Source organism: Psammomys obesus, unplaced genomic scaffold, assembly GCF_907164565.1.
Source record: "Psammomys obesus unplaced genomic scaffold, mPsaObe1.curated_primary_1811, whole genome shotgun sequence".
Taxonomy (NCBI): Eukaryota; Metazoa; Chordata; class Mammalia; order Rodentia; family Muridae; genus Psammomys; species Psammomys obesus.
The window spans coordinates 37,234-51,785 of record NW_026595272.1 but is presented as its reverse complement, the minus strand read 5'-3'; the positions used below and the strand labels follow the sequence as shown (position 1 = coordinate 51,785).

Below are 14,552 nucleotides of genomic sequence, written 5' to 3'. Positions count from 1 at the left end.
TGAACCGTCTCTCAGTATAGGCCAGCTGGTCTTGAAATCACGGTCTTTCTGCTTCTGCCCTTCTCTTATTGAAATCACAGGGGTGGGCCATCCACACCTGGCCTTCAGGATTCTTTCCTTTAAAAAACGTCTGGGGTGTTTGCACGAAAATAAAGTTTCCATAAAGTTTTCATACAGCAAACTAGCCCAGCGCTAGAATGCCAGGAGGCCACCATACCTTTGATGGTAACTGACAGAGCCTTCTCAGCCTCCAGACCTTTCCCCAAGCTTAGGCAGGAAAAATTGATCCAGCTCAGGGGAGCCAGGGCAAGCATTCCAGCACAGTTTTCCGTTTAGGCAGAACCCCAAGTAAGTCTCCAAGAATACCTGAGCAAGTCACAAGGAGCTGGAAGGCAGGGATGGGGTAGGGTGGGGCCTACCGTGAACTTTGCTGCAGGCGGGCATGTCACTCCTGCTGCCAGCAAGAGCCTTCCACCTTCAAGTTTTTAAAGAAGGCGGTGACCTGCCCCAGACAGGGTGCTGGGCTCCGAGAAAATGAACTCCTGAGGCTGGAAAGGGAAAGGAAAAAGCTTGGGGGGCGGCCATAGGTCCGGCGAGACACCTACGGGTGGGTGGCTTTGCCAGTACCCAGCACCCGCTCACGATACCTGGCGTCGGGCTCCTCCTCCGACTCGGCCGACTCGGCCGCTGCCGTCTCCTCCTCCTCCTCGCCCTCCGACTCCTCCTCCGTCTCCATCTCCTGCGCCACCGCCCCGTCCGCACCCAAGCCTAAGGCCTCGGTTGCTTGTCTGCTGTCGCCACTCGCCATCCCGCCTGTCCCGGCCCGAGTCGGAGCTGCCCGCGCCGCGCCTGGTGTTCTCCGTCTGACTGCGCTCTGCCCGGGCGCGCGGGGCGGGGGTGGGGGCCCACGCCTTTAAATAGAAGGCGTCGAAGTTTCGCCAAGGAGCTTCTGCGGCCCGGGCTCAGCTTTCCCTGGGCCCGTCACCTGCCAACTTCCCCGCCCATTTTGGCAGATCTTCGGCAGCCTTTGGGACCAAGGCAGATAGCAGTGCTGAGGGCTGCACCTGGGCGCTAAACGACCCACCAGCCCAGCCTTCCATCCAATGACCTGACGGTTTTTACACTTCCAGCTGAGTAAGCCAACTGAGGAAGCTCTCAGGCAGGATCTTGTTTCCCTTATTCCTGAGAAGATAACATGGTGCTAGTTTGTGGATCGCTGAAGGTTCCAACGCTAGTACAGTGACAATGGGAAACTCGAGATCTCATTGGATCATGTAAAGCCAGTGCTTAACCTCTCAACCACTGCTCTAGGACTAAAGTGCAAGATCCTCCTACAGACCAAATCCTGACTAATCCACTTTTAGAAATCAGGTATTTACACTGTATCAAATGAATTCCTTCTGCCTGAAAGGCCCAGCCTGTTCACTTACTCGAGATCATCACCCTGTCTCTGAAATCATCTTTGTCCCTCCACCTAGTTCTTACAAGCAAATGAACTCTCCTGTTTAGTACAACAGGCTGGAAAGTACTCTTTTCTAGAGAAGATCCCCAAACCTTCAATTACAGCAGAGTCTACTTACGGTTGTTAAATTATTATCCAGTTACACGAGCTTATATGCTTGCTGTCCGCTGGGGAGGACAAAGAGGTGTAGATCGGCATAAATTGGCAGGCTCTTTTAACATCGATCTTTATCAACACCCTACTTCAAACTAACCCAAAACTTATAATTATTTAGACTCCACACTTTTAACACTAGCACATACAAACATGTAAAATGGAGAGATCAACACACACGAAAAAATAAAATGTAGCCTTCACACAGAACTGAAAACAACTTAAGTTAGGATCCTGCTGGGGATATAGCTCACTGAGTGGAGCACCTGCCTAGCAGGCACAGGCTGAGTTTAATCCCCAGCACTGGAAAAACAAAAACCCCACTCAAATATTAACACTTACCTGCTACTGCTGGACTATTACTACCAGGATGCAAATTCGTTAGCTTTCTGGCCTATCTGCTCTAACACATCAGTTCAAAAGTAGTAGAGTGGGCCCATAAACCTGAGAACTCAGTGGCAATGCAAGATTCCACACTGGAGTTAAGTTCTGAGGCTTCATTAAATATCACAATGCTACAGAGCACAATGCCAATCCCTACGTGACAATTTACAAACATTACCTAGGTCAACACTAAACTATCGCATTCTGAGAAAGCGCTGAACATGTGGAATAAATATTAGGAATATTTCCAAGAAGAAGAATTCATATATAAAAAGCTTAACTGCATCAAAAGTACTACAGATCAGTAACCTAAAAACACTCGCCCATATGGAAAGCTTTATTTCTAATTATGCCAGAGAAATGGCATGGTTATTAATGGGCTTAACCACAGATAAACTTCATTCCAGGACTCTGTGTATTAATAAACAATCAAGCACAATTAGATTCAGATAGCCTCAATCTCATTAGAAAAACAATGACTTGCACAGAAAGATAACACCTCAACAATTTCCAGATATAAACTTTATTTCATTTGACATCATACAAAAACTTAAGAAAAAAAAAAAACGCACCCTTTGTAAGTAAAAGAAAGAGAAGTTTTAGTTTTTTAATTGGTCTGCAAAAAATAGTTTAGTGGTACGAACTGCACCACTGTAGGCCTACAAGAAGTCTGCAATCTTTGAAAAAGTTAAAACTGTCTTCCAGATTACTTTTTATATTTAAATTTACAGGTACAAATATTTACATGAACTAAAAACAATCTTAATAAACAGGATAACTTGTATCTGAAGCTACTACTCTCATGTGGAAAAGAAATACTAAAAAAGATTTTTGTATAAACATTAAACTTTTATTTATAACTTTGTCTTAAAACACTTGTAGTGGCTTACTGCCTAAAATTTCCAGTTTAGACTATAATCCACAGAAATCTGGTTCTACAAATAGGATATAATCTCAACCTTGATGTTTCAGTTTTCTGCTGTTCCTATCATGAAGAAAATAAGACCAGGAAAACGGAGGTAAAACAACAGTGCACAGTGCACTGTGCTATCAGAAAGCATAGGAAATTTCATTTTTTTCCAAAATATCTAAGCAAGAGACTTTCAAACAGTCCATAAACAAGTCACTAACTGATTTTAGTGCTCCCATTACAACAGTGCAAAATGTATTGTTTCAACACAAAATCTTAAGCAACCTCCAGAGTCTATCAAAGCAAATGTGTGAACACAGGCACACCTCAAAGACAGTCTGTCCCAGGGAGTCAAGTGAAGACTTAAGACAATTGTCCAGTATTTCAAGACTCCACAGTGATTTCACTGAATGAAAGATTTCGTTTGCTTCAAGTAACCGAATAACTGACTTGAATCTTTACTTGACTAGAACTGAGCTAGACATCTGTTTACCACCAGTTAACTATAAGTATGTATTACTTAGATCCTTTGCAAAATTCCATAGAGTTCTTCATATAAGCATGTGGAACAATTACTTAAAATTATATCAAAACCTTAATAGTTTCGGTAATTTCTCAAAATACATTTTATGCTGAAAAGTCATGCCATAATACTACTAATCATCGATGTAAACAGTTTCAAAAATACATTTTAAATCAAAGAGTATATTATTTATTAGGAAATGTCATAATAAAATATGCAATCTTTATATAAGTATGCCCTTTAAAAATAAAACATGAAAACAAAAACATTAAAAATAAACCATGATGGAGGTAAACAATATGAATTATGACGTAACCATTGTTCTTTATTTCTTGAAAGAATTTAAGAATTGGAGACCAGTTATCTTTTCAGGGTAGCAGCTCTCAAAGGTAGAACACTGTTCAGATCTCTCTTGTTTTTCAATCTCTGCCATGACTAGGAAAGAAAAAATAAATAAATCTTAAAATACAAACTCCATATAGAACAAAAAACTGAATTCAAAGAACTTAAATTAGTTGTGTTCTATCTAAGTATGAGAAGTTTAAATTATGTCTCTTATTTTTATTTTCCAAAGTAATTATTTCCCAGAAAAGAAATAATTATTAATATCTTTAATATCTATTTAGTAATTTTTAATGGGCACACAGGTGTGCCCAAAAGCTATGTGACAATAATAACCTTATAGATTAAAGCACTCAAATTGAATTTAAGAGGAGTAATGACTTTGTTTTCAAGCTTTTACAATTGAAAACAGCATTTTTATGAAGGCAAGAGACCCCAACCACAAATGTAAATGTAAAACCTGGAAAATAGTGGAAGGGTTCCTAAAGAAAAAAGCTGAAATTCTTGTTCAAATGCTAAAACTCCAGTTCACAATTTTATGAGCACATCAGTTGTTCAAGTAACTAAACATATTGAGTTTACACCTAAATAAGCCTAAAGGAAACCTACTCACTACTAAGAGCAAGTCAGCAATAAGAAGAAAAAAAAATGTTCTACTTCACTTTTTGCTTGTTGTTAGGCCTAGTTTGAAGAGAGTTTATAGGACTCTGTTTGTATTTTAATTGCATGAAAGTCTATGTGTCCAAATAACGAAAACAGCATCTCTAAAGTGTCTCCATTTTCTGACCTTTCCCTCCTATGAAGCCTCCCCTTCTAGTTCTTACATATTTCTACCAATGCATTTTCACACTGCCATCCACTGCAAACAGGCACCTCACCCAGCAAAACTGATGAACAAATACTGTGGGCATAAACACAAAAATACATCTTTTAAACTTTCAAAACATATCAAAGATAAAATACCATTGTAGGAATAGCAAAAAAAACGGAAAAAAAAAAAAAAAGCGTGATTTACAAATCAAATCCAGACTCCCTATTAAAGATGTTTCCAAAAAGAGAACTCATAAAGGAAAAATAGAGTTAGCTCTCTCTGGAGAAAAAGTATATCTAAATTCATTCAAGTCATAAGTTCTTTTCTGTCACATTAGTAGCTTTATTTACTCTTTTCATTTTAAAGCACCCTAGTCCATTAACATCTTTAGAGTCAACATGAAACATTGTTTACCTTTAAAAATTGATCCTTGATCATATCAAACTTCTGCTTTTCATGCACAGCTCTGGCAGTATTAGTTCCATCAAAAGGTTCTGCATCATAAAATGCACAGGTAAAATAATTAGTACAATAGGATTTTATTTTTTCCCCAGTGCTGGGGATCAAACCCAGGGTCTCATATATGCTAGGTAAGTATTGCAGCACTGAGCTATGCCCTAGAACACTTTTAGATTAGGTTCAGTTATATGAAATTGCCAGTATGTCACAAATTTTGACTTATAAAAACATAAGTCAAATGGCTTAGCCCAGTATTTTTACTATATGTCTGTTTGTATGTACACAAATACACATTAATTTGATCTAGCTATGAGCTGTCTGATAAAGTGGAACTCAAGTCAAAGGAATGAATAAGTCAATTTGGGTACAACTGAATGGGTAAGATCTCTACAGAGTCATGTATAGTCAAAGACCTAACCATAGGAGAATCAAGTTACATCAAGAATGAAGTACTCCACTTAAGAGAGGCACAATGCCACATGTTACAGGAGAGTAAACTTAAAATCAATTTCAATTTAAAAGCTGATCTTGGCCAAGAGGGAAAAAGATCAGGAACCTCTGAGTAGAGCAATAGTTCTCAACCTTCTTGATATTGTGACATTTTAATAAAGTTCCTCGTGTTGTAGTGACCCCAACCACAAAATTATTTTTGTTACTACTTCATAACTGTAATTTTGCTACTGTAATGAATCATGAATATATGTGTTTTCTGATGTCTCAGGTGAACCTCAAAGGGGTCACAACCACAGGCTGAGAATCGCTGGCACAGAAGTTCACTACTAAAGAGAATGAATGTGCAATGCAGCATACTATGGTGTGAATGGATGTTTAGAGAAAAATCAAGGACAATTTCCATGAGGAATCTGCCACAGAAAGAACTGCAAGCAGAGAGGATGGGAGGAAACAAAGTTCTTGTGTGCCCAATAGATGCTATTTTCTGTGTCTACATAACTTTACCCACTATACACAGAAGAGATAAGGTGGGTGGACAGGACATAGAGATCCAGTTTTTTAAAAAACCAAAAAGGCTTATGCATGCCTAAAAGCTGAAAGGGAAGAATGAAAGCCAAAAATCAAGAGTTGCTAAGAGGAAAAACCTGGAAAACCTGAAGAAAGCAAAGAAATATGACAGAAAAGTTCACTTTATTGATATAATCTAAGCAGGCCCATAATTCTAAAAACGACTTTGTGTTCCCCCCCAAGTTTATTTTGTGTCTGTGTGTGTGCACACTCACACACCCATATGTAGATGCAGGTAAGGTATGCCATGGAATACATGTGGCAGTCAAAGGACAACTTGAGGAAGTGGGTTCTCTCCTTCAGCCACGAGGTTCCTGGGGGCAAACCTCAGGTTGGCAGGTCTCCTTTATGTACTCTGTACTACGTAGAAAGGCTATGTTTAAAAGGACTTCACTGCACACTGTGGAGCTTTTCTTGGGATTTTGGGTTTTAGTAAAACAAGGATGTATGTCAAACTATATTAGCACTTTATAAAAAGGTTTATTTTTCAAAAGAACACAAGTAACAAAATATACACTCACTGTGCAACACTAGCAAGCCAAATACCACAGATTTAAATTCATAGATACAATTCCTTTTAAAAGGTTACAAAAAAACAAAGATTAATCCCAGCATTCTGGGAAGCAGAGGCAGGCATATCTCTGTGAGTTCGAGGGCAGCCAAGGCTACACAGAGAAACCACGTCTCGAAAAACAACAAACAAACAAACAAAAAACAAACAAGCAAACCATATTCTCAGTAGGCGTGGCATGGTGGCACACGCCTTTGATCCCAGCATTCTGCAGGCAGATGCAAGCGGATCTCTAAGTTTGAAGCCAGCCTGGTCTATACAGAGAGTTCCTTGACAGCCAGAGCTACACAGAGAAACTCTGTCTGGATAAACCAACATAATAATAATAAATTCTCAACCTAATGTTTATTAAAAATGTTGACATTTTTATTCTTTTTCACCAAAGATTTACAAAAATCTCCAATCTTCATTCATTCATTTTACTCTTTTTGTCAGGGACACAAGCAGTGCTGGAGACCCAACTGAGGGCCCAGAATATTAGGCGGGACTCTGGAAATTAGTTTCTCACTGAGTCAAAGAAAATGTCTCAAGAATGTATTTTATTGTAGGGGTCAATTAAATCCAACATAATTCAAACACCAGGTCAATGCAGGTGACAAAACATGTTTTTTTTTTTTAAATTTTTATTAATTACAGTTTAATCCCTTTGTATCCCAACTGTAGCTCCCTTCCTCTTTCCCTCCCAGTCCCACCCTCCCTTCCTCTTCTCACCCCATTCCCCTTCCCCAGTCCACTGAGAGGGGAGGTCTTCCTCCCCTCCCATCTGATACTAATCTATCAGATCTCATCAGGAGTGGCTTCACTGTCTTCCTCTGTGGCCTGGTAAGGCTACACCCCACTAAGGGGGAGGTGATCAAAGAGCAGGCCAATCAGTTTATATCAGAGAAAGTCCCTGTTCTCATTACTAGGGAATCCATTTGGACACTGAGTTGCCATGGGCTTCATCTGTGCAGGGGTTCTTGGTTATCTCCATGAATGGTCCTTGGTTGGATTATCAATCTCAGATATTCTGTGTCCAGATTTTTTGGTTCTGCTGCTCTCCTTGTAGAGCTCCTGTCCCCTCCGGGTATTTCTATCTTCCCCTTCTTTCAAAAGATTCTCTGTACTCTACCCAAGGTTTGGCTATGAGTCTCAGCATCTGCTTTGATACCCTGCACAGTAGAGTCACAAGAAACCCAGAATTGCTAAAACAATCCTCTACAATAAAAGATCCTCTGGAGATGTCTCCATCCCTGATGTCAAGCTGTTCTATAGAGCAACAGTAATAAAAACTGCATGGTACTGGCATAGAAACAGAATGGTGGATCAATGGAACCGAACAGAAGACCCAGAAATAAACCTACACACTTACGGACACCTGATTTTTGACAAAGATGCCAAAACCATACAATGGGAAAAATATAGCATCTTCAACAAATGGTGCTGGTCCAACTGGATGTCTACATGTAAAAAAGTGCAAATAGATCCATACTTATCACCCTGCACAAAACTAAAGTCCAAGTGGATCAAAGACCTCAATATAAAACTAGACACACTAAATCTGTTAGAAGAAAAAGTGGGGAAGAGCCTTGAACTTATCGACACAGATGAAACTTCCTGAACAGAACACTAACAGCACAGGCTCTAAGATCACCAATCAATAAACGGGACCTCATAAAACTGAAAAGCTTCTGTAAAGCAAAAGACACTGTCATCAGAACAAAACAACTGCCTACAGACTAGGAAACAATCTTCACCAACCCTATATCTGACAGAGGGCTAAGAGCCAGTATATATAAAGAACTGAAGAAGTTAAACAGCAACAAAAATTTATTGTAATCAAGCTGCTAGTGATCAATCAGGGTGGCAGAACAGACTTGAGAGCTGACTTGGGATGTTGTGCAACATATTTAAAGGATGAAACCTTAAAGCAAGGGGATACGGGGTGGGTTGTAGCATTGTCCAATCATATTTTGACATAAGAGATTGAGCAAGGAAGGTCCCATCAATCAGGATAGGAGTAGGTTCCTTGGCCTGGGAACGTGAACTTAATTTAACCCTGCCAGCAAGATGGAGAAATAGTCCTTGAGATGGCTGTGCTCAGACAACTATCTCCTTACATATTTGAGATGGTTGGACTCATATACCTGTTTCTTTACAACAGAAGCTGTTGAGCTATTGGGAAGTCCCCAGCTCCCCTAGGGCCTGGGATCTTGAATTTAGTTTCTCCCTATGATTAAATGGAGACTGATAATAAAGTGGTAGCACTCAGAATAAGTTTCTTTTGTTCGTTTCCAAAAATTTAATTACTACATGTTAACTACATGTAAACTCATTTTAGAGAATTGTTTTTAGATTATCTTTAAAGTTAAATCAGCTTTGTGGTATGTATATATAGGTATATATACACACACACAGTTTCAATCAACTGTAGTTTAAAGAATGCATGAATGGTTCAAATCTTACCAACTAAAATGTTCAAATTCACATTTAGTATTTATCACACCTAAGGAAATTTAAATACTTTTACAAATTAAAAATGGAAAGGTAGTTATATAAAGGGACACTGATGATAAACACATTGCTTTAGCAGAAATAAAAGTTAGAATTAGTAGTACCGTGATGACAACGACATGGCAGATAGTGATCAAGAGAAACCAACCTTCGACACAGATGTATTTATTTCTCCATTCAATGTCATCAGGCCTTGGGATGGCTTTGGCTTCACGAACTGAAATCATCTGAGTGTTCCAGCTAAAGAGAGAAAACAAAAGAATTGGCTCCTTTCCTATTTTCTCTTTTATTATACCAGTAGAAAGTTGACCCTGACTGCCTGACAGACACTAAATCCTGCCTCCAACCCTCAGCGTCCATTCTCCATTTCCCTCGTTACTTATATTTAAGTAGAATTTACTTTCCAGGATACTGAGATACTTCCTTCACTGTTCAGCTAGTTCCTCAGCATATACTAGATAGTGAAACTGGTTTACTAACAAACAAACAATACAAAATGTCTTTTAAGTTCAAGTAATAAACACATAAACACTGCCTACTGCTAATACCTCAATAAGAATTTTTCATTAGTTGTGAGGTAATCTTTTGGAATTTTCTTTTACTGATAACACTGCCTAATTTTCTTTAGGTACATGCTATAGAATTTGGAGTAAGTCTTTGGAGGTAGCTACCAGGAGCAAAAAAACAAAATTAATGTCTTCTATTTTATTACATAAGGAGCAGCAGTAGTTAACATTACTAAGACAAGATTTCATGTAACCCAAGCTGACCCTGAATTTTATGACCTGAGGACCCTGAACTTCTGATCCTCCTGCCTCCAACTCACAAGTGCGGGTTTACGCAGTGCTGTAAATAGAACCTAGGGCTTCATAAATCCTAGACAAGCAGTTTACACCCGACATCCAACAGTAAAATATTTTGAGTGAAACAATTTTTTTCTACATATTTAAATATAAACCTTATCTATTCTACAGTATCTACAAATTTACATGTTTTTTAAAAAAGATTACAAACATTTAGATTTCTGAGAAAGACGATTGCTCTATGTATAGAAAACCCCCAACAGCTTACTTATGGGTCCTGTATGGAAGGTTTCTGGAAATATGTATAATTTTCGATTTTAAGTGCATAAGAAATAATTTGCTGTTTGTGAAGTTTGATCATTGGAAAGTACCTTCCAAGCATGGTTTTCTATTCTTGCTTTGATCAGGAGCTGTGCAGAACATAGGATGATGCATATGCCTATAACCCCAGCACTCAGAAGGCAGAGGCAGGCCAATTGCAAAGTCAAAGCCAGCCTGGGATACAGAGAGATACTGCCTCAAAAGATCAAGGATGAGGGATCTTTGGTAGTGTCCACCTGGCATAAGCAAGACCTTGGGTTTGAACCCAGGCCAGGGAGTGGGTATGAGGAAGGCAACTAGTGTGGAAACACATGATCAACAGAGCTTAAGTCTTTAATGTACACATCTATACAACAAAATATATACATCTATAAGTGATTATCAAGTGAAAACATTCTAACAGTGATTGCTGCTTGCTGTAAATTGTAATTGATGCCTCAAGAACTACAGTTCTACGAGTTCCAAATAGAGAAGGATGTTGCTTTATTACTACAAATGCTTCCAAGACTTTCTTTAAAAATAAATTATGACTACATATTGAACCAAACATGATTATAATATTATATTTGCACCATTTCAGTTTATACCATTCAAGATCTTTTTGTTTTGTTTTTGTTCTGTTTTGTTGAGACAAGGTCTTACAAAGCCTAACCTAGTCTCAAACTTGCTACATAGTTAGGAATATCCTTGAAATTCTGATCCTCCTTGCCTCTACCTTGTGTGTATTAGAAATACATATATTTGCCACCATACCTAAAGGCTGTAGCTCAGGCTGTCCTCAAACTTGTGATCCTTCTGCCTCATCCTTTTCAGCATATTAGCTTGCAGTACCACAACCAACAGACTTTTACTAACTCGTCTTTATAGGTTTTTTTGTTTGTTTGTGTTAAGAGACTGTAGCTATATTTCAGAGACTGACCCTTAACTCCTAGACTTAAACAACTCTAGCTTCAGACTCCACCATTCCATCACTACAGACATGTGCTACCACACCCTGCTTAAAAAAAAGATCAGTACTTTAAAAATGATCATATAAAACTACTGCAAAATGTATTATATATATTCAAACATGCCTTAGCAGACCATGTTTTTGTCTTTCAAGTAAAGAGAATGCTTTTAACTGACTACAATTCAGAAGAAATCCTTACAGAACATTTTAGCAGTTGCCAGAATTCTTTTAAATGGTACCTAATTCATTACTTTGATCATATTCTTGGCTGAGTTCCCTACAGTCAACTATATGAAATCACTTTGTATAAAATAATGTACTGTATGAGGAATTCTTAAAATTTCTTTCCTAAAACTAACATCGCAGCTAGCATCATTTGACCCAGTAAGCTACTTTCTATTAATATAATAGAAAAAAGCTTTTCCATCTACCTTCTTGTGCCAGTCCGACAAAGAACCTACACACAAAAGAAATACATTTTTCTTCTTTGAATCTTTTCCCTTAACACTCCCAAATATCTAACTTATGTAACAATAAATACTGTTAAGAAACAAGGTGGATTTGGGCTTAGTGAAATGGCTCAGCATGTAAATACACCTGCCACCAAGCCTGACAACCTGAGTTTTATCCGTGGGACCCACATGGTGGAAAAAGGGAACCAACTCCCACAAGTTGTCCTCTTACCTCCCCACTTGGGGCTGGAACTAGGGAGATGGGTCAATGAGTTAAGTGCTTGCCACCCATGTTTAAGGACCTGAGTTCAGATGCCCAGCAAGTATGTAAAAGTCAGGCCTGAGCCAGCGGCGATGACTCAGTAGATAGACAGCTGTCACCACGCCTGATAACCCAAGTTCTATCCAGAGGGCTCACATGGTGGAGTGAGAGAACTTATCCCACAGGGGGTCCTTTGACTTCTACATGTTCCATGGCACATGTGCACCCCTCACTCCCACAACACACAATAATAAAGTAAATAAATAAGACACAATTTAAAAAAGTGTTTTAAAGCCAGGTTGTAGCACCTGCCTGTAATCACAGTCCTGTGGAGGCAGAGACAGGAAGGCCCCTAGGGACTGTTGGGTAGACACTTTAGCCAAATCAGTGAGTTCAAGGCTCAGGGAGAGAATATTTATTTTCAAAGGAAAAGGTGGAGGACAAAAGAGGAAGGTATCCAGATCAATCCCTGGACTGCCTGCCTTCTCTCTCCACCTACAGACAGTGTGTTGACAGTAGACTGCCTACCTTCTCTTCTCTCTGTCTCTCTCTTTTCTCTCCTTTTCTCCACCCGTAAGCTGTGTATTTGGAGTAGACTTCAATTTGAATCCCAGTTCTCCCACTACTGTATTGTTATTGATGTTTGTGTACATCAAATTCTCAAAACTTGGCAAATTATTGCAACTATTAAACGAAACACACAGCAATCGCTTAGCATATACTGGATACTAGGAAAACACTATAAACAATACCTATTTGCAGGATCTTTAAAAGTAAATTTAGAACAACCATTATACCTTTAAAATCTGTTTATGTCTCATGTTTCATGGTTTTACATCTTTTGTCAATGATGCCTCCTTTCTCATCATAGCTGCCTGACAATTTTTACTCTGGACTATTTTACTATTTAATTTGTTTTGTTTTGTTTAAACAGGGTTTCTCTGTGTTGCCCAGGCTGTCCTGAAACTCGCTCTGAAGACCAGGCTGTCCTCGACTGTGAAGATTTGGCAGCCCCTTCCTCATGAAGGCCGAGATTAAAGGAGTGTGCCACTACCTGTGGCTAATCTGGATTATTTTAATTTTGTTCTTCCTCGGCTTTCCTCTAGCATTTCTCTGACTCCTTTCTTTAACTTCATTCAGTAACTTCTAAGTTATTTTGAGAATCTCTGATCCACATCCAGAAACTCACAATCTCACCCTCTGCATCAAAACTGTAGCAAGCATTTCACTATCTAGCACTGGGCTAGGTGCTAAGGACATGACTACAAATTAAAGAGGCACAGAAATTCAAGATTGTGAATTGTATTTCTTCTTTCATGTCCTATGTTTCAAATACAAGTCAGATTTATAATTTACCTCTATTACAGAAAAAAAAAAAAAAAAAGGCAGTTCCAATGCTGTCAAAATCATTGTAGTTTTACTTACTCAAATTCTGTAGCATAATATTTAAGAAAGCCCAGTAAGAGGTCCCCAAGACTTGATTCATTCTTTGAGAGGTAAGGAGGAACACTACATGGAGCATGGTGTACAAGGTGCAGCTGTACAGAAGTACTAAAAGATTCCTGTTCAAAGAAAAAGGGAGAATACACAAAGCAATTTAAAACATATTCTGAGAACTTTATCAGTCTTTATCTAGGATCTTTGAAGACAAAAGTTTTCTTTGTGCTGGCAATTTAGATATTTGAAGACTTTTTTTCACTAAAGATCTCAACAGTACCTGGAGTAGGACAGAAAGTACATGAAAAACTAAAATATTCTAGTACTTGGCTTGAGTGTACCACTAGGGTAGCAAAAAATTTCACCTTAAGTCACATTTCATTATTAATACCATGATTCTCCTCAATGGCATATACTCATATCTCTTTAATTACTTCTACAATGAAGGGTTGTACTTTATGTATGAAGGAGATACCAAGCACAAAGCAACAGCTTTCTCCAACTGCCACTTTACAGTTTTCTCAAAGGCAACAAAAGATTTAGTATATGAATAGTATAGTTTTTTAAAACTTTCAAAACAGTTTGATTTTGCTTTTTATTTTAAGGGGAAATATAAAGATAGATGTTTCATGTGAGCTGAACTTGAAGATGATGACGAGAAAAGACAGAATACAGACAAACAACAAACATTCTGCAAACTTTCATTATAGCTATTTACGAAGGCGTTATTAGCCGTGTGTGATCTAGGTCTAAATAACCATTTATGGGCACTTTCTGTTCTAAAGTATTTGTTTTCTTATCTGATCTTTCCTCTATTAGGAGCAAGTTCTAGATCTGAACTATACTAAATAAACAGAGTGATTTTCAAGTTATATATATTCATAAAGATTTTTTTTTTTTTTTTGTTAAATGCAGGCTCTTTAGCCCAGACTGGCCTCAAACTTAGTATGTAGCTGAGGATGACCTTGAATTTCCGTTCCTTCTGCCTCAATGACCCAAGGGGTGAAATTAAAAGGATATACCACCACTACTACTTTTTGAATGTGGTGTTGGGGGTCCAAAACAGGGCCTTGTGCATAGTAGGAAGTTACTCTTGTAAAAATTACATTACCAGTCCCCCAAAAGACATTCTAAGGTAATTTTCACAGTACCATCAAGAATTAAAAAAAAAAAAAAAAAAAAAAAAAAAAAAAAAAAAAA

General features: G+C 38.5%; 1 protein-coding gene across 2 annotated transcripts in view; it reads right to left on the bottom strand.

Moving 5' to 3' along the window:
* Positions 1–2,506: 2,506 nt before the first annotated feature.
* Tent2 (terminal nucleotidyltransferase 2) overlaps positions 2,507–14,552 on the bottom strand; it is a 46,684-nt gene continuing 34,638 nt past the window's right edge. The window contains exons 11-15 of one of the 2 annotated variants that reach the window (XM_055619186.1): positions 13,341–13,477; positions 12,444–12,599; positions 9,277–9,368; positions 5,000–5,079; positions 2,507–3,867 (exon numbers count right to left, since the gene is read on the bottom strand). In XM_055619186.1, coding sequence (XP_055475161.1) covers positions 3,793–3,867; positions 5,000–5,079; positions 9,277–9,368; positions 12,444–12,599; positions 13,341–13,477 — 540 coding nt within the window. In that variant the 3' untranslated portion in view covers positions 2,507–3,792. The remainder of the gene's footprint in view (positions 3,868–4,999; positions 5,080–9,276; positions 9,369–12,443; positions 12,600–13,340; positions 13,478–14,552) is intronic. The other variant, XM_055619187.1, reaches the window with a different exon arrangement.